Source organism: Camelus ferus, chromosome 24 (assembly GCF_009834535.1).
Source record: "Camelus ferus isolate YT-003-E chromosome 24, BCGSAC_Cfer_1.0, whole genome shotgun sequence".
NCBI lineage: Eukaryota > Metazoa > Chordata > Mammalia > Artiodactyla > Camelidae > Camelus > Camelus ferus.
The window spans coordinates 14,744,772-14,769,519 of NC_045719.1; the positions used below are offsets into that span (position 1 = coordinate 14,744,772).

Genomic DNA, 24,748 nt, shown 5'->3' on the forward strand with positions numbered 1-24,748 from the left:
AGAAGGTTCAGCCGGAAGGAGGTACCCCGGAGCCTCGACTTGCTCACTGTGCCATCCTCTGAGGCTGTCAGTGCCGCCTGCCAGGAGGTGCCAGTCTCATCTGCCCTCCTTAGTCCTCCTCACCTCTTCACTCCATCCTCTCTTCACCCTCATGCCCTCTCTTCCCACCTTCTCGCACCCAAAGTGGATAAAGCTAAATTCTTAATGTAGTGTCAGCAATACAGACTCTCAGGGGCCCTGAGTTCTGGACATGAGCTCAGAGAAATCAGAGATGGGAATTCCTGCTCTGATTCTGGGGATTATAAATCTGTTATAAAACCAAGAACTTATCAGGGAGAGATCACACCGTTAATGGGGTGATGGGCGGTGGGGGGAGTATGTGTGGCAGAGAGGAAGGGGGGTGATGGCGGAGAACTTGGGTAGCAATTTGTCTGAACTGAGTGCCGGTCCCAGGACAGCAGGGGAGCCTGGGTTACCCCCAGTAGGTTTGTCAAAGATTCAGTGAGAAACTGGAGACAAAGCAAATTTATTATATTGAAATTCATTTTAACCTCCTTCACAATTTTGCCTAAGGCCGGCTGCAGTCTTATCTACTCCTGCCCACTAGAAATTAAACACGTCCCAGAAATATAGTCCATGAGCCAGGTCTAAGTATTTTTTCTACTTCAAAGTAGGATTATCTGGAAAAAGCAAATTATAAATACAGGCAGTCCTTAGAAACACATAATTACCAAGAACATAAGATAAATTAGAAAATATTTATTTGCTCTGTTGATCGCTCCAAAATACCACCTTCTAATAAAGCAAAGCTAAATTTATTAGAACTTTCTGCCAAAGAGAGAAGACAATCCTGACAAATTTAGAAGCATCTCAGAAGGGGGAACTCAGAAGTAGGGTATCTGTAGGGCTCTGGGGTCTGAACTCAAGTGGTTTGAGATGGGTCTTCAAGGCAGGAAATTTTTGTTTATACTATATATAATATAAAGTTTATTTTTACATATAATATAAAAAGAGCATATATATATATATATATATATATATATATATATATTTTTTTTTTTTTAGTTTGGTGGACACAGCTTGACTAAATAACCTGTGGTTTAATAAGCAAGGTTTTGCCTAGGTAAGCAATCTATTATCTCCAATAACTTGGTTTGTGGGAATTTCCTGAAGCAGACAGTGAAGTTATTTATTGCTTTGCAACTGTACCTGTTCTGAACAAGTGTTTTCAGGAACAAGCAACGAGGTCATGTTGACACAGGAAGGCTACAGTCTTAGGTAAGTCACACTGACACACCTGTAACCAAGAATTCCTTTAAAGAGGGAGGGCGGAAACTTTTAGAAGTGATGGGTCTGTTTAGGGCACTGTTTATGGTCATGGTTTCACAGGTTTATACTTTTCTGCAAACTCGTCAAGGTGTGTATATTACATAAACACAGCCTTTTGTAGGTCAATCAGACCTCAATTTTAAAAATCGTTTCTTTTAAGTATTTGCCGTTGTTAGAATTGATGGGCAGACAAGGCAGAGAAGAGACATGGAGGGTCTAAGAGCAGCGCAGAGAGGATGGGGAGGAGTACACTGGCTCCTGTGATTAAAAGTCCACGGCTGGGGTTTCAAAATGTAGAATAAACAAGAGTATACTGTGGAGCACAGGGAAATATATACAAGATCTTGTGGTAGCTCACAGAAAAAAAAAATGTGACAATGAACATATGTATGTTCATGGGTAACTGAAAAATTGTGCTGTACACTGGAATTTGACACAACATTGTAAAATGACTATAACTCAATAAAAAAAAAGTATAAACCAGCAGAATGGAAGCTCAGGCACCTGACTTTTTTGTTTGGTGGCTTTGGGAAGAAAGGGCCTCACTTACTTAGCAAAGCTGCCTTTGCTTTCCTCACTGCTTCCAGATCGCCCATTTCTACCAAAACCTGTTTTTCTGGTGGGACCTAACAGAAGGCTACAAAATACGTTGATCTTCCTCTGACATTCTCACGGTTTTCTAATATCTCTTTCACTTTCAGCCTCTGTAGCCACGTGATCTGAGCACCAGGATCAAACAGGGCACAGTTTAACCGGCTACCTTGCTACCACGTAGCAGAGGTTGCCAGAGTCCTGCCCACATTCGAGAGATCCTCACGACCCCATCCCAGCTTGGCTCGGCCAATTCCCTATTTTAGGATCTGCGACACGTCCTCTCTCACTTCTGAATACAAATTTAGGAATTGTTCGGAGCCTCATATTCGCTTTCCGGGGGCTGCCATGACGAAGTACCGCAGACTGGGTGGCTTAAACAACAGAAATTTAATTTCTTACAATTCGGGAGGCTGGAAACCGAAGATCAGGGTGTCAGCGGCTTTGATGTCTTCCAGAATACCTCTCTCCTTGGCTGCAGACAGCCGCCTTCTCCCTGTGTCCTCACGTGTTCACCCCTTGATCTAGGTGTTATGTATGTCCTATCCTCTTCTTGTTAAGGACATTGGTTATACTGGATGAGAACCCACCCACATGGCCTCATTTTAACTTAATCGCCGCTTTAAAGACCCTACGTATCTCCAAATACAGTCGTGTTCTGATGTATTGAGGGTTAGGACATGTGAATTTGGGGCAGGGACCCAACTGAGCCCACAACCACAACAAATCTTTCAGTGACAAAATCTCCACTCAGGCCAGCTTGAGCAAGAAAAATGTTGTCTCCTATAACTGAAAAGTCTGCTGGGGTCGGGGCTGGCTGGCTACAGACTCTCACGCTGTCAGCGGAAGCAAAACAGCAAAAAACACACAACACAGTCCTGAAATACCAAGAGGAGACTGGATTTATACAGCAGAATAATTACAGTATGCATGGTGGGTACCCATCAAATTAACAAAAAAATGTTTAATGTGACTATTAGAGAAATGCTCATTAAAACCACTAAGAATGACCACACCAATGAGAATGGTTAAAAATTTTAAAAACTGACAATATTAATTGCTGGCAAGGATTCCGAGAAACAGGAAATCTCATCCGTTGCTGGTGAGAATGCAAACTGGTATGGCCACTTTAGAAAGCAATTTGGGAGTTTTTTTTTTTTTAACAAATTAAACATATGTGACAGAGTGATCCCACTCCTAGGAATTCACAAAAAATAAATCAAAACTATGTTCTTATAAAACATGACTGTGAATGTTAAAAGCAAGCTTATTTATGACCTCCCAGAACTGGTATTAACTCCGATGTTGGTCAACTGATGAATGGATAAACAAACTTGGTCCATACTTCCAATGGAATACTTCTCAGCAATAAAAAGGCACAGACTACCGATCCAGGCAACAATGCGTATGAATCTCAAATGCAGTAGGCTAAGTGAAAGAAGTGAGAGATAACCGTCTATACTGTATTATTTTATTTCTAGGACATTCTGAAAAAGGAACAACGATGGAACTGAAAACAGGTCAGTGGCTGCCAGGGATGACGGTTGGGGGAACGGTTGGCTACTATTATGGGTTGAATTGTGTCCGCCCCCAAATGCATATGAAGTCCTAACCACCCAGGACCTTAAAACGTGACCTTATATGGAAACAAGGTCACTGCAGATGTAATTAACCAGGATGAAGCCCTGGAGTAGGGTGGGCCCTTCACTCAGAATGACTGATGTCCTTCTAAAAAGGAGAAATTGGGATACAGACATGCACACAGAGAGAACCCCACGTGAGGATGAAGGCAGAGGTAGGGTGATGCTTCTGCACATCAAAGAACTCGGAAGATGGCCAGAAACTCATCCCAAGTGAGGGGCAAGGCTTGGAACAGACGCCGCCTCAGAAGGAATCAGCCCTGACAACACCCTGACCTTGGACTTCTGACCTACAGAACGGTGACTATGAATTTCTGCTGTGTTAATTTGGCCAGTTTGTGGTACTTATGAAGGCAGCCCTAGGAAGCTAAACTAAAGGGGCAGCATGAGGGTATTTGGAGGGGTGTGAGGGTGATAAACTGCTTCTGATTCTGGATCGTGATCGTAATGGTAGTCACATGATTATATGCGTTTATCAAAACTCAGAAGTGTGTACCAAAAGGAATGAATTTTACAGTATGTCAATAAAGCAAACAAAAGTTAAAGGTAGTACCTAGAAAAATGTAAACAAAAGATTTCATTGCTTGGGCTAGTAAATCCACACAGCAAAACATTTTCCTGTATCTTTCAAATGTAAAATTCTGATTTTTCATGAACGCACTATTCACCTAGTTGTTGTCTGAAGGTTGCCACATTTACATTAAAAATTAATAGCTTTAACATTACATATCACTGCAGCCAATGCCCAGGGCTGTGTTTCTAGCACCAGAAGTGACCCAGGGCAAAATGCTATTAATACCTCTTGAATGACTCATTATAACATCTATACTTGAAATCACTTATGTGAAAATGTTAGCCAGAAGGCACAAACCAGAAGCAAACCCAGGGCTTCCACTTCCCTAAAACCCTCCAAGTTTTTGTCACGGATAAACAGATCAGTTGTTCTTACTGTCTTTTTCTGCTCTTTTAACAGGAAAATGGATTCATAGGAATGCAAGTGTGTGAATTCAATTTTGCCCGCTCACTTTTATCAAACTAAATGCCAGGATGATGAATATTTCTCATTTTTATAAAGCATTACACATGGGTCATGTTAAAGCCACTGAAGAGCTGCTGCACACTGGCAATTGCGCGTCACACAACTCACTCAACCTGTAACAGACAAATGGTGATTTAATCAAGTGTTTTTTTTCAGCTCTAACCAGAATTTCTAGCATGTGTCCTGCACTATTCTAAGTGTTAGGGGCTGTTATGAGGGAAGCAGATCTCACAGTCAATGTGCATGAGGCCCAGGCCTGCAATCAAAATAAAGCCTATAATCTTGAACAGAACTGGAAACTTAAAATAGTGCAGTGGCTGCTATAGATAGAATTGATAATGGGCTTACGGTTCACACAGCCTTTTGAAGTGGCATCTATTAGAGGAGCTTACAAAGGCCATTCTCAAATGGAATTTAAGTAAATCATGTTTAAAAGTAATAGATTACTGAGGATTTACTACCCGTCAGTCACTGAACTGAGAAATGTATGGAATTCAGGTCACTTGATCCTCACAGTGACTCCATGAGATAAAACTATTGCTGTTACACTACAGATGAGAAAACTAAGGTGGGTAGTTAAGTTACTTTTACTTCCCAAGGTCTCATATTTGGAAAGGAGCAAAGCCGTGGATTTGAACTCACGTGGACTTAGGAGCCATTGGTCTTTTTTTTTTTCATTGTTTGATATATGGCTTAGTTTTTATTTATTTATTATTATTATTTTTAGGAGCCATTGGTCTTAGATCTTCCTGCGCAGACTTGTTTGCAGAGATTTTGGTCCATTATCCACAAGTAAATCCAACCATATGCTCGAAGTCATAGACCCTTACTTTTTTGCTTAGAAAATATTACAACCTCCCTTTAAATATCTAAAATAGTTCAGGATCACACTTGGTATCTCAATCTTGGTATTGATTTTGAAATCAATGTTTTAGTTCATAAGACTAACGTTTCAAAATTCAAAAGATTATTCATGCCAACGTTTTCTTTAACAGTCCCAGATTGTGGCTTTTGGGTAACTGTGGGATACTTTAAAAAGATGTTCAAATGATCAAATCAAACTGGTAAGTTCCTATTCTCCACAATGCCAGGGGCCTTTCTGGTTTGAGTCATCCTGCCCTATAAGATCACATCACGCTGGGAGGAATTCTTCAGATACACTGAAACCCTAACATGTAGCTACACGATGTAGCCTGCGTGCAGTGGACACCAGCCATGTTTCGAACACCTTAATACCCATTATCCCTCTTCAATATCCCATAACAGAATCCTGTGTTATAAGGAAAGAAAGCCAACAAGCAGGGATGGAAGAATTCTTACCCACATATTTTATCAGAGGTTTCACTGATTTAACAATGTTCCATTTTAGCCTCTGTTTTAGATTGCACTATGACAAGTTAACTGACTTTCTGATCAATGAAACTTTACAATGTCTTAATATATTGTTTCAAGAAAATCCATCTCCCCAGATTCTCTGGATGAAGTCAAGACTACTAAAAAGTCAGCAACAGTTTTAATTAGGAAGCATTCTCTGGGTTAATATCATAAATACTCTAGGTTGGTAAGTTATCATTAACTTGTCTGATTCTAATTCTCTGTAGCAGAAGAAAAAAAAAGTTGACTGTGAAACCCATCTCCACTAGGTGCTACCTCACAAAACGCTAATTGCAACATTTTACAGGTAAGGGGTAAGGATGGCACTGATACAAAATTGCACTTCAGGTGCCCTCTAGTGGATACAGTTCAGGGATCACTTGCTAGGTTTTAAGGTGAAACCTGCTGTAGAAAGGAATGAGGAATCCCTTCTCTCCAAGGTAGTCCTCTCTCCTTTCACCTCTTCCCTACTCTTGTCCAGGTTCCCAAGATATGCTGAGAATATCAGCTCAGTGTTAGGGCTAATATAACTTTATTTACAGAAGCAGGTATTTACAAAAATACTCACACTCATTCATTTACATATCGTGCTTGGCAGCTAACAACCAGAGTTGAGTAGTTGCAACAGTTCTGCCACTTTGCAGAAAAAGTCTGCCAACCTCTAGTCTGCAAGCACATCACTAGTTCTGAAAAATGCTTTGGCTAGTCAGGGCTGGTCACTATCCATGTGTTTGGGGATCCCCATGAATGTACCTAGCAATAAAGAAACCTCTTCAATTTGGGGAACTCCTTTTTCACCTAATGCCTATTGACATCCTATTCAGTGCACATTTGGGGAAATACTATCCTATAACATCGTGCTTAAATTTAAAACTTGAGTCTTATGCCACCTCGTATCGCTCTAAGAGGAAATTGTCTTGCAACATTGTGCCTTTGGAATCAAATGTTGTATTGAGTATAATTTACTTTAAAATATTTCAACAAAGATGGTGTGATATATACACGGAAGCTAAGTTAGTTTTAAACACTTAGGAGTAGTTTAAAAAAACATTTGAAGTACCTAACCCAGGGGTGGTTATTTAGTCTTTAGTAAACTCTGGTCAGTCCATTATCCAGAAGTGGCTACCTTTCAAGAGCCTTTCAAATATCAGCTATCTTAGCAGATATGAGCACTAACGAGTTTGTAAGTCAACGTAAAGGAGATATAAGTGGTGCTCAAGATATGTGTATTGGCTAAAAATATTGTCCAAGCTCCTCCACAATTGCATGACACAGGTTTAGGAATCTAGGTGCGCCAGTTGCCTGTACCCACCAGAGTGGTCTTCCCGGCCCCAGGGCGAAAATTCAGTCCTGGTTCCAGCCACTAAGTAACCAGAACATTCTGTCACCTGATTTCAATCTGAAGGCTTGCTGGATCCCGCCACCCTTCATCACATCTGAATCAAGTAAACACTTCTGCCAGGAAGGGAACAGGACCTCCCCGAGTGTCTAAGAACAAGCCACGTGACTGCTTTGTGACGTGCAGTATTCGTATGTGTAGCAGAACTCATTGTCACACAGCCGCCAGCAGGGGGCCTGAGAGGGAGGACGGCCGAGGCTACTGGGAACATACACCCCAGCGTGCCTGGAACAGACCCAGTTTATGCCTGTCGTCCCACAGGCTTGTTAAAAAGCCCCCTTTCACTCTCAAAATGCCTCGTTTTGGGTAAAAGCTTAAGTGGTCATCCTATCCTAAGAGTGGTAGCTGTTACTTATCTGAACTTACTATGAGACATCCGTCCAAGAGAACCTAACCATGGTGAATGGCGAAACTGAACACCAAAATCTACTGAATTAGTAGTTATGATCAATGGCCAAAAAATAAATTTGACAGGCAAGCTGGGGTTGTGTCAACCCCAACCTTATGTAGTGCTTACTTTAACTAATTGAGCAAATGAGTTATTGTAAACTCAATTTGTATTTCAGTATCCTTAGGTAGAAAATTAACCTTTGAGCCATTTGCCATGTCTTTCGGGGACCTATGTTCAAAACATTGGCCCAGCCACCCAGAACTTTCAAAGAATAATACCATTTCCATGATGCGCCTAAAAACTTGATAGGAACAAACTCTGTAAAACTCTGCATCTGGACACAGTGCTTCTCAGGCTGCCCAGGGCAGCATTTCCCGAAGTGTGGTGTCCAGGTCCCCTTGTCAGAGTTGGGGCTTGTTCAAACCCCACGATTTAAAAAGCAAACAAAACAAAAGTAAGATTCCACACTCAACCAGATCAACAAAACTCGTGGAGGCAGGTAGACCAAACCGCTGAGGAGGCAGCCTCTGGATTTGCGTTTTCAGCAGCTACCCCAGAGATCGTGACCATACGTTCTGAGAACCACCGCTTTACCGAGTCCAAAAGGCTGGAAGATTCCACAGGACACCTTAGTTCTTGGCTAAGTGCAACGTGGATGTCAGAACGTTAACTTTTTCATGATCTGTGCCCACAACCTCAGGGGTGCTGTTTACCAAATTATTCTCTAAGAAAAAAAGTTTTAAAATTGATACAGTCTTTATAGCACAGTTTACAAACAATAATAAAATGTGCAATCCCCTTCACTGTAAAACTCCCTATAGCCCACTGGTTCACACTGAGCTCTTGGGTAACCAACCTGGGCTGCAATTCACAAATGTATGGGATTAATTCCAGTATGGTGGTGGCTGATATTTTTGTTTACCCTAAGGAGGAAGAGGAAAGTGAGAAGGCACGTCTGCTCCAGTTCATCAATGACATGAGCAACTTCTTTGCTGACCTGGGTAACAGTTTTCGGACACCGGAGGAGTATTTGCTCACCTATTTGTGCTATTCATAATGTGACAGCTACAGGCAGGCAATGCTTTGAAGTTTAATCTGCAATATTAACATTTTCTCCATCACTTTCTTAGGTCTAGAGCAAACAAAAATCAACACAGCAAGCCCCGAGGTGCAGCATTTGACTTCCCCATGGGCCAGAGTTCCCACTATGGCCGATTTCAAGCTCTCAGAGCCAGACAACATGGGGCTGGGAAGAGATGCGCAGCATCACCCCATTAGGTCGTCCCCCCCAGCCCCACGACAGACACACACAACAGTGTTACCTGCAGTGAAACACTTAGCAGGGAAGGAATTTTCAGTATTACCTTCATTCTGAATGCATTGTATTTAGCTGTAAGTTGATGTAATTTGGTTTCTCAGTGGGTCTGTGTTTAACAACGGGTTCGCAGAATTCCTGAATTCCTGAACATTAAGATCTGGCTCTCGGGTGCGCTGTCAACAGCCTTCAGGACACCATGACTATGCCTCTCTCCCCCTCTCAAATTTGCTCTCTTCACCAGACTTTGTAAAGCCTCAGCCCTGAACTTCCAAGGAGGACAGGCGTGTCCCCAGACGTGACCTTCCTCTCCCCGTCTGCGCACACCCGGAAGGAAGGAAGGAGACGCCCACGTGGAAGCCGGGAGCGTGCGGACCCACCACCCTGCTCTCCAGGGCTGCCCTGTGCCCAGGCTTTTGAAGCCTGTCTTTTTGAACCTGGAGAACGGGGTTTATTGGTCTCCCCTCACTTTTGTGCAGTTTCCTCCCCCCCGGGAGGCTGAGGCTGAGGCCGGCTCCTGCAGCCACTCTTGCCCACCCACAGTCCTTTTCCTTCTAGAACAGAAGCCTTCCTTCCAAACACCCTCTTGTTCCTGTCTGGGCTTTGCCCTAAAATTCCCTGTTGTTCCCTCTTGAAGCCAAATGCCCCTTCTCTAGTCCAAAAGTTATTTTGAAAGCAGACTTTCTAAGCAACAGATTACTAACAGTCTTCAAAAGATTTCAGACTGTTTTATATACTACATCCTGGTGGAATGTTTTGTTTCAACTAAGACATACCATTCATTCACATGCAAAAAAGAACGCTGTTTTTGCCTTTCACAAACATCGATTATCAGACGTGTCCTTTCCTGCCACCAAGCACAGCATAATTAATTCAAGCAGGTAAGGAACTGAGGAGAACTGCAAGTTTTAGGAAGGGTGACATCTATTACAGCTTAAAAATCAAAGCTATCAGCTGAATTATTGCTACCTACCGTTCGAGTAAGTTTTGTCTTCTGTACTCAAGACTTCCTCCCACTGTTTTTAACTTCCAGCAGTTTCGCTATGATGCATCTGGATATCGGTTCTTTCTTACTTACATTTGGGATTTACTGAACTCCTTTAATCTAACTTGATAATAACCGTCTTGGAACATGCTCAGAGATTCTACACTGCTTCTGCCTTACCCTCTCCTTTTTCTAGGACTCCAAATACATATGTAAGACTTTCACTCTCATCTAGTAGGCTTCTTACCTTTTTGGGGTCTATTTTCCGTCCTTTTCTCTCCTTGCTTCAGTTTCAATGATTTCTCCTGACCAAACCTTCTTGTTTCAAAGTATGCCAAACGCCGCCCCTGCCTCTCAGCGGCTTCCTCCTAAGTGGGGAAGCCTCCTGAGGCAAACGAGGCCCAGATCTCACCTCTCCAGACTTTCTTCCCCTGGATTTTACTGACTGTGTTGGTAACTGACTATATTGATAACACTGTTTTTAGTGAAATGTTTTCGTCTATTTTGTTCCGACTTTTTACTCTCCTTCAGCAGGAAGGCTAATTACCTCGCCTGCTGTAACCAGCACCAGAGGCTGCAGAGCTACTGTACCTACAAGAGGCTCAGTAAGCACCAATCTTCCTTCCTCCCAGGATATAAAGGAATTATCCAAATTTGTAACCGGGCATCAGACATGAAGCTTTTAGAGACAAAGTTCATTTGCTCATGTTTAACATGGCCACCAAGGACTATGGAACAAGACTGTCCTTCGATTTTGGAAACAAAGATGATAAAGGTTTCTCAGGAAACTGATCTGGCACCTGATATAATAATATGGTTGGCATTCATTTTAAATAAAGACTATATTAAGTTCTCAAATTTTTTTTAAAGAAGGCATCTAATGAATCTATACAGTGAATAGCATGTCTTTATTCTATTTACAGTACATTTGTTATAAATATAATACATTTTTGAAAAGCTTATTTTTTATTAACTTGAGTAGATTTATATTTTAAACAGATCAACTCAATTGTTAAAGTTACATAATAAAGAATATGATAATTTAAATGACAAAAATCTCTTATTGTGAAATAGTGCACTCTATGCCGAGATGAATGAGGGGGGGAAAAAGTCATACTCCTTCCAAAACTATACTCAAAGCATCAGAAAAAAAAGTTTTCTTTTTACAAAGTTATGTATAAGCCATAGGAACCACCAGATAATGAAGTATCAAGACCCTATAACCAAAGTTCAAAACTGATTTTAGAGAATTGTGTGAAGCAAGACAGGAAAATTTGTATTTAGCACTCTATGGAATTTCACAGTAAAGCTGGAATTTACAGACTAATGGCTTAACAGGAGTACTGCCAACATGGCCTTTTCTTCCTCAAAATCATCTCCTAATATTCAGATACCATCAGTAAGTTGTAACAGCAGACTTAGACACTGGTTTTAAGATGGGGCTTAATAAGGTGCATGGATATGTTGAAATTCTGTATCATGAGCATGTAAATTATTATCAGGGTTTAAAGAAATACAAAAAAGGAATTTAAGTATTCTCAGTCCAACGTGCTTTGCATCATCAACAAATTGACAAGTCAAAAGTATTCTGCAGTGATCCAACACCGACCTCCCAAACAAGTTAGGTATTTCAAATACTGCTGAAAAACCCATCCAGTAAAATAAAACTGATTCTTGTGGATTTCAGTACAAATCTGTAAGCTGTCACACATTATTGATGATGATCAGGGCAGGCATAGAGTTCTGCTGACTTGTTTCAAACACTGTAACTTGGTCCGATAACTTGGCAAATACCCTAGGAGTTCCAAGGTTATAAACACCTGTATGGACAAAGCATGCTTTCAGCTGCAAACTGTGAATCTCCTGGCTTTTAAGCTGCAGTTTATATTGTGTCTGTCCAAGCCACGTAAATGATCCATGGATTTCCAAAGCTTCTGGGCTAAGTCAGGAGGAGGAAAATGGTTAAGTTGGAGGCTTTTTTTCTTTATAAACTTTTCCCCAAAGTCCCACTAACACATCCCTTTCATCTAGCAATTCTATTTCTAGAAATTATTTTATGATGCCAACTGTTTAATTAACAGTTACTATACTCTAGGAACAATGCTAAGAATGAATTATCTCATTTAACACTCACGAGAGCAGTTAGTAAGAGGTGGAAACTGATTTCAAACCTGAGCTTTTAACCACCTGGTTATCCACACATAAAAATATGTACACAAGAATGCTTATAATATTGAAACTGTTTATAATATTGAAAAATGGAAAGCAACCCTCTATCTCCCAATAAGGCATGAGTTAATAAATTTGTGATACACATAATCATCACACACAACGTGTGTCTGGATTTCAGAGAGCTGACCCAGATCCTGTTTGGAGTCTTCTACAATATGAACCAGTACACGTTTCACATCGCTCTGCTAGAAGTTCAAAAATTTCTAAATTCCAAAAAGCATCTAGTTCTTGGAGATTCAGACATGAGAGTCTGGACCTGTACTTTTTTTTTTTTTTGCTAAGTATTATTTTCTAATAAGAAAACAAAACAAAACAAAAAACCCCTTCTACTATGAACTTGCTGATTTTCAATTTTAGAGTTCTTTAACTTTTATAAAAATGTTTGTCTCTGACCAAAATAATTTGCTGCTTTTGGAAACTGCTTTCCATTTTGTCACTACTGAAGTGCCAAAACAATGCTCTGTAACTCATTCTAATACTTCTGTAACAGCAAACAAAACCTCAGGGCATGCCTCAGCAAACTTCCTCTACCCACATTAGGGAATTATTTGCATAATTTCAAAATATTAAAATGCTCTCAAATCAATCTTTAACTACAAAATAAACTTGCCCTAAATAAATTCTTTACCTTGTTGTTTTATGCCGAAGATCAACTATTACGTCGACGTCAGCCTTTGAACAATTGGAAAGTAAAAGGGTCACTGGTACTAAACAAAGACTATGGAAAAAAAAGTAAACAAAAAAGGTTAGCTGTGTACTGGGGGAAAAAAAAAATCCTTGAAAATAAAACTTAACGTGTACCTAACAGATGAAGCTCCTCAGAAACCATTAGACTCAGGTAAGGGAGAAAACCGAGCTCTAACCCCTTAGTCAAGGCAAGTTAACTGTGTAAATAGTGCCTAAATACTAAGTGTCAGAATATACACATCCACAAAACCATTTTATTTCCACTAATTATAGCTAATCTTAAAAATTACCAAAATGTTTCTAGGTGGTTATTTCCCAAAACAAAAAACAGAAGTAAAAATCACGACTAAGAAAGATCGATGGAGAAGAAAAAAAATCACAAAAATGCCAACAATTAATCCTGTTCTCTGTGTTTGTCGAAAATTACTTCATTTTGAGAACTTGGCCTAGGTTGACATTTGCTTCTCTATCAAATTTGCATAAAAGCCATCACGTTTGGGAGAACATAAGAATTATTTCTGTACGGCAAGTTATGAGGACACATTTGCTCAGTTAACCTAGTTTCTTATCTAACTTTATAATTAATAAGTGACTACAGTGCAGGAGAGAGAGAGCAGGCAGTGACAGAAGAGGGCATACGAACAGACTGGTGCAGGCTTCAAATCAAGAACATAAGAAAGGAACATAATCTCTCTCCCGTTCTCTCCTCCACTCCCACCCCTACTATGTAGCAACATTCTTCTCAAAACTCAGGAAGAACCTCTTTACTGTCAGATCCAGTGAACGACTTTCTGTCACATTTTAAACTGTTAACCACTTCTCTCTCCTTGCTCTGTCCTCCCTCCACCTTTGTGATGCCACCTTCTCCTCACTGGTCTTTTCTTCCTCATTCTTTGGTTGTTCTTTCTCAACGTCTTCTTCATGGACTCCTGTTTCCTTAGCTCATCTCTCAGACACCACGGTCCTACAGGTCACCACTCTCTCTTATTCTAGCCCAGCCCACCCCACCCCCATCCAGGATGATTGCACCAAAACTGACACCTTCACTTATAACGAACAGACTTCTCTCCGTCCTCTGTTAGCTGCAAACTAGCACCTTTTTGAAGTATCATCTGATTTAGGACTTTTTATTTTAGAACCTTAAATTCGTATAATCAAGCTATTTACCGAAATTATAAATACATAATTCTCCCCAAAAGTTTCGCACTCATAAATCTTAAGTAAATGACGCTGTCTAAATTTAAACTGTTTGATGAGTCTATACTGTAGTCATGTCTTAGGTTTAACTTCTATATCAAAAACAAAAACAAAAGCAAAATGATATTAATACTTTTCCTTCTTTTTGACTTAATGACAAATCTGCTCATCAAAAGGAAATTTTTGGCAACTAAGTGGCTGAGGTAGTATCTATCTTTTAACTAAAGCAGCAACATATAGGAATCGTAGTCAAGGGTAAAATTACTTAAGAGCAATTTATATGGACTCAACACCGTTCCGAATTTCTTCTTCACTATTTGGATTAATGTCATTGTCAAAATAAATAAGAGTGTGTTTCTGTGGGGGCGTGCACACGTGTGTGTGTATACTGTAAAAAAAAAAAAACCTAACAAAAGACAAATCTCAAACCTTTTCTGGTGAAAGGGGTGGTTAAATGACTCTGGATAGTGAAGGCTCGTTTTAATGAGGTTAGAAAGCTGCTCTACTGATGGTCTTGAGGAAACTGTAGTGTTTTCTGGCCTGAAAAATTTTAATAGTTCCATTTCTGGTGGCTCCTGAGAAAAGAAAAAACATATGACAATGAAAACACTGCCTTGTTAAAATAAGTACAGGCGTACGAATGAAGGAAGTTAAAACCAGTAGAACTAACGCAAAGCATCAACAGTGCCTTTTCTGCTGTTACTTAAACTACAGTTGGAATCACATGCAGTGCACACTAGGACAAAGCAGCTAGGAGCTGGAACCATGTATTCATTCTCTATTTATGACGTGCTGGGCTTAGACCTGCAATCGCACAACTGCACATATTAGCTCTGGGATCCTGGGTACATTATTTAATACTTTAAGATGTAAAAAGGGGTGCACAATAATAATTTCAAAAGTTGTTGTGGGTCTCATCAAATAAAACTGCTTAGTACTTAGCCCACAGACACTCAATTGTACAACATCTATTTTAATAGTTAAAGAAAATGCTTTAAAATTTCATTTTTGAAAACAGACTGTTGAGTTTAAAAAATTACAGTGTTTCAACTATATTAACTAAAGGTTAGCATGCATGTAAAAGTCTTAATATAGCTGTAAATATTTCAATAAATATCATCATCATCTAAATGAAAATAGAGAATAATGTTCCATTTCTACTATTATTATTTTCTTTCTTGGTTATTTTTTCTCCATTTTCCTTCACCGTCTAGGAAATTTTGATTTTTAATTTCCTGCTAGCCTAGTCAGATTCTGATTTATAACGAGGACTGACAAGCTACAGCCCACAGGCCAAATCCAGCCTGTCTCCTGTTTTTGTAAAGGAAGTTTCATAGAAACACAATCACATCCATTTGTCTATACACTGGCTATGGTTGCTTTTAGACTCCAAACAACAGAGATGAGTAATTCTGACAAAGACCTTCCGGCCAACAAAGTCTAAAATATTTACTCTCTGGCTTTTCTCAGGAAAAGTTCACTGACCCTTGATTTATACAGTTGCAAAAGCAAGAATTAAATTTGCTTCTGACTTATGAGTGAGAGAAAAGCGACTAGAGGTTTACTGTGGCGGAGGAAAACATGTGCCTGGAAGGCAGCAGGAGCAGAATTTCTAGAGCACAGGTCATGTTCTCCTTCTTGATCCTGGTTATACTGGAGTCTTCTTCAACTTGTAAGTCAATGAGCTAGTCACTATTCTGCAGTTACGCTGTACTTTAATAAAAAGTTCCAGAAAGGTACTACTGTTTAATAGTCTAATCACTAAGAAAAACAAGCTATTATTTGAAACTTCTAAATTATACTAAATAACTCTCTACATGCCACTTATTAGGAGGAAACCACATGAACAACGGCCATTAAAAGATACCCAAACCCTTATGTTAATTTGCTGAGGGAATATTTAGAAGTTTCCCTCCCTCCCAGCTTAAAAGCAATGACGAGTATCTTCACAATCAGAGCTGGACAATCCGTACAGTAGTTTCACAACAAGGATTTGATTCAACTTCATGGCAGACAGTTCCACCACAGGAGAGGCAAGGCATAAAGTACTATTACCCTTGTTTTATAAATAAGCTGAAGTTTATCAAGTTATGCAAGTAATTTGCATTAGGTCATCATTTCGAAAGTCTCTGGGCTCCAAATACATTATTCTTAGTATTATGAACCTGCTGCCTCTCTCTACTCAGTTAATCATGTGAAGAGAATATAAAATATCTCAAAGGTGAAATACAGAGAAATAAAAAGGATATGCCCTACACAGTATTTTAGTAAAACAAGAATATAACAAGAGTATACTTTATAGAAATCACTTTGTTTCATTTTCCTTTTTGTTGTTGTTAACGGAGGTACTGGGGCTTGAACCCAGGACCTTATGCATGCACTTGACCACTGAGCTGTATCCTTTCCCTGTTTCATTTTCTAAATGCTAATCTTGCCTTGTCTGAGATGTTCCAAATTATCAAAATATGACAATTTACAAGTAAAACTTGAGATTCTTGTATTAATCAAATCAATTTGAGAAAAACAACTTTCTTAAAATAAGAAACAGATTTGGCATTAAATTTGTTACCTTCATTAAACCTAACAGAAAATTTCCATTAGTAATCACTAAAGTAAAAATTGATTCAAATTACAGAACTACCAACGGATGCTAAAACTAATGGACTTAACGTGGATGAGAAATCAGACATTTACACAGTCCCCACATATTACGTATGATAGTCCCATATATTACTTACTATTATATAAACGAAAAAATAGTAACTGTACTGTGGAGAAACATGGCAGACACTATCTTAATCAAATGGTCCATCACTGACAACGGGACAAATCAGTATCACGTGCCTTCTGATGCAATACACTGACAAGGACATAACATCACTTAGGTAGTATTTCAGCCAAAAATGTACAACCTTAATCTAATCACGAGGAAACATGAGAAAAATCCAAAGAGGTATTAGTCTACGTTAAAGTAACTGGCCAATGCTCTTCAAACATGTCAATGTCATAATTGACAAATAAAGGTTCAGAAACTGTTCCAGGTTAAAGGAGACTAAAGAGACAAGAAAAGTACATGAAATGCACGATCCTGGACTAAATTCTGGACAGGAAAAAACAAACTAAGACCTCTGATGACATGTGAATACGGACTGTCTAAATCAGCACATCAGCCAAAATGTTAACCACTGGGGAACCTGAATGAGAGGCAGAAGAGAGTCCTTTAACTATTCTTGCAGCTTTGCTTTAAGTTTTAAAATTACTTCCAAAAAAAGTTGTCAAAAATAATAGGGAGAAAAGTTTAAAAATTAAGATTCATTGTTTATAAACACAATACAAGGTCACTGTCTGAATTACAGGACTAAATATGCTTAAATTTTATTTATATGTGCTATGAGAACTTTTTGTAAGATTAAATAGTATTTTAGGGAAAATAAGAAAATAAACAGTATTACCAGCTGCTGCACAACTCCAGAGGCCATCCTTTACATTGTATGACAGGCCCCCTGGAGTTGTGCCATGGTGTGTGCCCGTTAAACAACAAACAAGAAAATATAGAGAATATGGTCCCCTTCCTCTAAAGGAAATCAGTTCGTTTTATAACTATGAATTCCAGATTCAACAGAGAATATATCTAAGGAAACCCCAGATCTTAAAACTCTTATAAAATGCCAATGAACTTTAAAATCAATTTATGCTCATTTCTAATTTTAATCACCTTTCTGCCACCAACCCCCAACTCAATCCCAATATAAAAGCTGCAGAAGCCAGGCACCTTCAAAAACAAAAAAACCCTACAAGTTCACAGGAAAGCCCCAAAGCAAACTCTGCCGTTACCTGTTTCTGAGGATGTGAAAAAGCTTCTTTTCCTATAGTGCGAAGAACAACGTGATGCTGACCTTCCAAAATAAGCTGCTTACTGTCTTCCACTACGTATGCCTAAGAGGTACAAAGCACAAAAATGTTACCCTGCTTGGCAGTCACCAATGCAACATCAGATGGAAAGCAGAGGTATTATGGCTAATATCTATCAGTTATCAACGCTCACGGTGTCGGCATTTCTACTTGTACTCAGTCATTCAGTCAATAATGTACCTGTCAAAATCTGCTCTGCTCAATATAAAACAGTTGGCCTTGATATTTGAGAGAGACATCTTGAAATCTTTTCCAGTCTTCTCTAGAGTGCTTAAGAAACTAGTCCAAATAAACAGTGCCATACCATAACCCAAGCTTTTCTCTTTACTGGGCTGCCAATACACAGGCAAAGGGCTTTTTCTTATAGTCTTGCTTCTGAAATGCACCAGGATTTATCACACAGTAGAGCAAAATCAGGGAGTACAATTATAAATCCTGTAAGTGGAAATGTCATGTCCTTGGAGATCTTAAATTTAAGTACATATGCTTTAAAAAAAAAAAAAACTTTTTTCTTTCTTCTTTCTATACAGTGAACTGATTTCATCTACATTAAGACACTTATTCCAGCACGTAATTCTTCTTCTTGAACTTCTTCTGTCCTGGAGAAAATAAAATCTGTAAATGGCTGATATACTGCTACTGTCACATTAAGTATATACAGACGCTTAAATTTTTTTTTTGACAAGCCCAATTTGTTTACTATTAGATTCCACAGACTCAAAATTACTCAGTCAAAATGCTATAAAATGTTCCTAAATGTTTATTTTCAATTCCTATACTTATCACAAAAAGTGACGATCTGCCATCCATGGATCACACTTGGAGAAGTGCTGCACTAAGGCAGAGGACAGTCCAGAACCCGCTCAGCATCCATCCATGCACAACTCAGAAATGCAGGAGTTAAATACCTGATGGGGTAACCTTTAACCTCGAGAGGATGCCAGCTGACAGATGAGTTCTGAGACAGGTCATAGAGCTTTTCCAGTGGTCTCACTTGGACCAAACAAAAGTCCACCCAAAGTCCACCCACAGCCATGCATAATCTCGTAATGCATTCTCTCCCCTGCACAAAGGCTTCATTTTTTAAAACAAACCTTTATTTTTGGTTAAAATTGATTGGGAGTTGCACACTTTCCAAACACTTTTTCACAAAAAAGGTTGTCCAAGTTCTTAGCTTTCTACTGAATCATATTTTATGAGAGTACTACGTTTCCTATGCACACCACTCCACAACTTAAATGACTTGTCAAGTTTTCTTGCACTCAAGGGGGTCCTTTGGGCATTACCTACAGCCCTCACTAAAAAAAAAATCTACTAGTCACTTTCTCATACAAGTTGAACAATAAACTTCTCATAGACACTAGCACTATCAAATTTAATATCCCATCCTGTAATGCATTCAAACTTCCATTTTCTAACCAAGGAGCATCACGATCGTGGGTAGTTTTCTTCGTGTGATCAGCAATGTTATTAATGGGTTTCTATACAGAGTGATTTTTTAAAAAGATAACCCATTCCCCCCAACCAAGGTTACTGTGGGCTCAACAATGAGTACATAATACAGGATACATACTCAAATTCTTGTCTCAGAGATATTAGATTGTTACACGGCAGGAATCTGTGGAGTGACAGCTACAAGAGCCAAAGGTCTATTATACATTTAATGGATGGCTGCTTTACATTAGGGGGCAATGCTACTGAGCCTGAAAATAAGATCCTCTTGACTCTAAACTTCAAGAACGTCTAATTTCAAGCTGGTAATATGCAACTTACATTTTTAACATTAAACACTTTCAACTTTCTATAATCAACAAAAGTATCAATTTGCTTAAGCAGTTTTATTAGAACTCAAAGCCAGCTTGGTTTCAGAAAAGTTTATTTTAAAGTATGCAGTTTAGTAAAAAGAACAGTCTAGAACATCTGAATCAATTGAAAATACATGTTCTGATCATCTACTATGCGCATGTCTCTCTATGTTAGGCCTTGTATCGGCACAAAATCAAACTTCTTCACATAGTTCATGTGAATATCCCTGGTCAAGATCCTAAATCTTACTGTAAAATCATTTTTTTAAAAAATGATAACATATTTAAGATACAAAAGGATGCACTGTGAAAAATAAACCTCTTCTGTATTATACTGCATTTAACTAGGGAAGACCAATGCCTGAACAACCTCATTGTGGTCTGCTGTGTGTGATTTTTAATTAAAATGATATTTTCAAATAATCTGGAAAAATTAAAATACAGATCAACAATTAGATAATTATAAAGAATTACTGTTAATTTGGGTGAGATGATAGTAATATGGTGGGGTTATATTAAACAAGAAAGTCCTCATCTGTTAGAAATACATACAAAAGCATTTACAGATGAAATATTATATCATTAGAAATATATATACTACAGCAAAAAATAAAGGAAGGTAAAAATAAAAGAAAATAAAGCAAAGGAGCTAAAGCAGTAGATAAAATATGAACAGCAACAAATTAGTGGCTGTTGGAGAATGAGTAATGGGTACCTAGAGATTCACGGTGCTAAGCTCCCTTTTTCATAGTTTGAAAATGCCCATATAAGAGTTTAATAACAGTTTGTTTTCATGGGGCTTATCAAGTCTACAATATTCTCAGTATCTGTTACAAGTAACAGCAACACAAAAGAAAGTCATCTAATTTCAGTGAACTCTTTCTTAGGGAAAAAAGTCATTTTGGAACTGTTAAGAAAGTTATAAAACAACTTTAACACTGAAACTGGAAATTTTAAGCAGAGAAAATAAAAACAGAAGTTTACATTTACTCTTCAGCTTAAGAATCAACATAAGTGGGGCTTGCTGAAATAGTTTAATACATACCTTCCACAATACAACGATATTCAAATCCACCTCATTGCACTTCTGAATTAATCTCATAGCATCCGCTACTGATTGTTTCTCTGTATGCACAGACGACTGTGCTTGTGGCTTCTTCAATTCAGAGGATAAGCTTCTATAAAAGAAGTCTGCACATGGGCTTGCTGAACTTACTATCTGTTAAAAGAAAATCACTTGTCTACATAAAATGTTTTTAATTAGGTATACCCTGCCAAAATTGGTATTTCTACTACTTACATATACCCCAAAGGCTTATTCAATAATTTATCAATCTGGTTGAATGCAAGGAGGACACCCTAAGACATGAACACCTGAAATATTTGGTACAAATTACCCTGAATCTTAAAGCTCAAAATCATAAATCTACACTGCCATGACATTAGCTGTGACCTTCCAGGTAGCCAGGTAGGACGAATGGGTATTTCTAAGAAAATGAATAAAAATTAAATTGCTGAAAAGAAATTATGATTTTTTTTTACTATTAAAATAAGTATGTTTCATTCAAATACTTGGAACACTAGGTGATAGCCAATGAAACAAAATGCAGATGAAGTTACCAGCATTAACTTGGCTTTTATACTTGAAGGCAAAGAACCTGAGAAAAGATTTTTAAACAGACTCAGAACTACAGGATTTCCCTTAATTAATGGAATACTGTATTTCATAGTAAAATCTCTACACTTCACAATTTCCTGCTTTATAAACTATATTATATAGATGTTAAGATTCAAGTTAGTTATTAAATATTAATAAATATACAGATTTTCCCCCTTAGACATGAACTTTTTCTGGTAAACCACTGTCCACATAGTTATCTCATTAACCTCTAGTGCTTGGTAAGTTTTATTTACTCCTTCAGTGCTCCTATACAAAATTATTCATAACAAATATAATAAAACTATAACCTTAATGTAATTTAAGAGTCCTGATGATGTTTCTAGGGATTTCAATTTATTAAAAAAAAAGACATGACCGAAAAAACAACTGAAGTCCTAAAAGGTAAAATTCAACCTATGCAGGAAGCATAGTGTCTCCAAAATTTATACTTGTTCTAGAATTATTGGACTTTTGGTGTTCTGGGATATTTCCAAATAGCTGCTTCCTCAAAAGACAGTACAAAGAGTGAGTCAGATGAAGGCAAATGATAAGAGAAATACAAAAGGATAAGTATATTAGGAATTATCAAGGGGAAAAGCACAAAGAAGAAATAATACCAGTAACACCACACAACTACAGGAAATTTGGGCCAGTATTTTTCAAAGCAGGTCCCCAAATCACCTCTTCAGATTACTTGCAGGGCTAATGAAAGTGCGTATTCCCAAACTCTACCCAAAGTATCATGAACCAGAGCTCTAGAGGTGGGGAGGCAAACCTTTCATTTTTACAAAAATTTTCTAGATAAAAAATAGGGTATGAGACTGATAACCGCAACATCACCTGGGTGCTTAGCAATTTAGAACCCCAAGTCTCATCCAGTTCCACTGACTGACAATTAGCATTTTAACAAGACACCTGCAATGTGACATGCACATGATTTCAAAGTTTGAAAACCGCTTTCCAGGTGGTTCCAACATGTAATTAATTTGAGAGTATCACTACCCTAGACAATACATTTAAAATTATAAAACAGCTTACTATTTGGGTCTCAGAACCATGATATTCCAAAATCCAGAGGATTATCATCTATGTGATCCACTGTGACCATTTCCCCAAATAAACAGGTTCCTTCAAATAATCCTGTTTCTTTTTGTAATCCCAAGGACTACACTTATCTCATGAGTATCTTACAATCTCAAAAGAAAGTTAATTTACATAACTAATTAAAATGGTACACTCCACGTAGCATCTGCTTTGGAGCACAAGGACAAGTTGCAAAACCCAACAAAGCTAGCATGCATATCCACCAAAGAATGTGGGGATTAATAAGCTATAGTTTCACCAAAATAGTCAAGATATTCCAGAATTGTGACTTAAAAATCAAACACTACTGTGTTTATTTGCATACCTGTTCGCTTCCAAAGATGATATCTGCAAAGGTGTATTTTTCTGAGGACTGTGAAGCAACTAAAAAACAAAGGAAAACAAACTAATCATATCATTGGCATGAAATATAAAGTGAATCATTTAAGAAAGGGTGACAGTAAAGTGAATTTACCTTCTTCCTTACATCGTATTGCCTTGAAGCAAAACTTCCCCTTCTCTCTGCTGGCAAGTCTGGCATCTAGGAAGAGAAAAGAGATAATTTCAAAGATCTTTCTCAGTTTATAACATAGTAAAGCATAATTCATTATTCGGACTTCTTCAGCCCAACTGGAAAATATTTCATAATCATAAATAATGTTTAAAGAAAAACATCTTTGCTTTCATCTCAAGGAAGCAAATCTCATTCAGTTCTTTAAAAGGATAAGATTAAATTTTCTTGAAATACATGTTCATATGTGCACAGATACTCATATATACGTATGACATGACAGGTAAACAGAAAGTTTGAAAAATCAGAACTCGGGAGCCAGAGTCCACAACTCCACCACTCTATCATAGTTTCCTCCCTTCCTTCAGTATTTCACATGGGCTGTTTACACCAATATTATCACATGCACATACTTTGCTATGATGCGTTTTCCCGCTATTGCAGACACGCTGTAAAAGCTAATAGAGTTTTAATGACCACAAAATAATGTGAACTGTAGCATAATTCACATAAAAGCTACATTGTTTTTCCCTATTAAACATACTCTTGCAATAAACTGCTCTGAATATATGCATCTTCTCTTATTTTCAATTAATTCCCTTGTATAAATTCCAAAAATAAGGATTGCTGTGAGGCTAGGTAAGGGTTTGAACTTTTTTTAAATCTTTTAAGATGCCTCATACATTTCTTTCCAGAAGGAGTAAACACCATTTTTCCAGCTTAAATCCACTCTTACAAGCACTAGACACCCTCATTACTGGCAGGATCATAAACTGACAGAAATACTTTGGAAAACACTTTAACAGTATGCATCACGAGAGTGCATGTTCTTTTGTTTGAACATCACAGGGGTATGGAAATCCACAGAAAAGCCAGTCAACATACAAGTATGGTTATACACATAAAAACTAGCTTACCAATAGCAAAGAGAAATTTTCAGTTCTAGTCTATATGTTTCTGTACTATTAGAAGTTTTGACAGTAACTATGTATTTAGTGAATCTGCAGTGTATTCACTGATTCTTATTCAATTTTTTAAAAAAGAAAAAATACACAAATAGAAAAGATGTGGAATAAAAAGATGGGAAAGACTTAATTAAGATGGATAATTTGATTTACAGCCATGTAAAGTAATGAAAGCACATTTTAATGCTTTTAAAAGTTAATTATAAGAAAAGCACCAACAATCTTATGATATTGCAGTACTGTTCTGGGAAAAAATCAACCAATGAAGATATCAGAATTTATTACGAAGAAGGAAGAAGGCACAAACCTTTGTTTTCAGAGAGATTTACAGATTTCTGCAACTTCCAGTGTTTGCTACTGCTTGATACTTGTACTATATGGAACTCCTTAACACCTGCTTCACTCTATCAAAAAGAAATAAAAGAATCCTTCAGGATTTAGAAGCACTAACTTAGAATATTCTAATGAGAATGATATTCAGACATTACTACCAAAGTCAGTATCAATTACCGTAAGATACAATTTTTATTTTGAAATAAATTAACAATATACAATTTAGAAATATGTTATTTAAATATCTCTATAAACATTTTTAAAACAGGTTAAGTCATCATTTTGCCCAAGAGATATATT

The 24,748-nt window shown here is 38.0% G+C and overlaps 1 protein-coding gene across 4 annotated transcripts in view; it reads right to left on the reverse strand.

The window, feature by feature from the left end:
* Positions 1-10,954: 10,954 nt before the first annotated feature.
* TRAPPC8 (trafficking protein particle complex 8) overlaps positions 10,955-24,748 on the reverse strand; it is a 65,838-nt gene continuing 52,044 nt past the window's right edge. For all 4 annotated transcript variants that reach the window (XM_006187154.3, XM_014561290.2, XM_032467178.1 and 1 more), the window contains 8 exons: positions 24,423-24,519; positions 23,115-23,180; positions 22,965-23,023; positions 20,942-21,115; positions 18,014-18,115; positions 14,609-14,754; positions 12,924-13,013; positions 10,955-12,002 (listed from right to left, as the gene is read on the reverse strand). In XM_006187154.3, the coding sequence (XP_006187216.1) occupies positions 11,768-12,002; positions 12,924-13,013; positions 14,609-14,754; positions 18,014-18,115; positions 20,942-21,115; positions 22,965-23,023; positions 23,115-23,180; positions 24,423-24,519 (969 nt within the window). In that variant the 3' untranslated portion in view covers positions 10,955-11,767. The remainder of the gene's footprint in view (positions 12,003-12,923; positions 13,014-14,608; positions 14,755-18,013; positions 18,116-20,941; positions 21,116-22,964; positions 23,024-23,114; positions 23,181-24,422; positions 24,520-24,748) is intronic.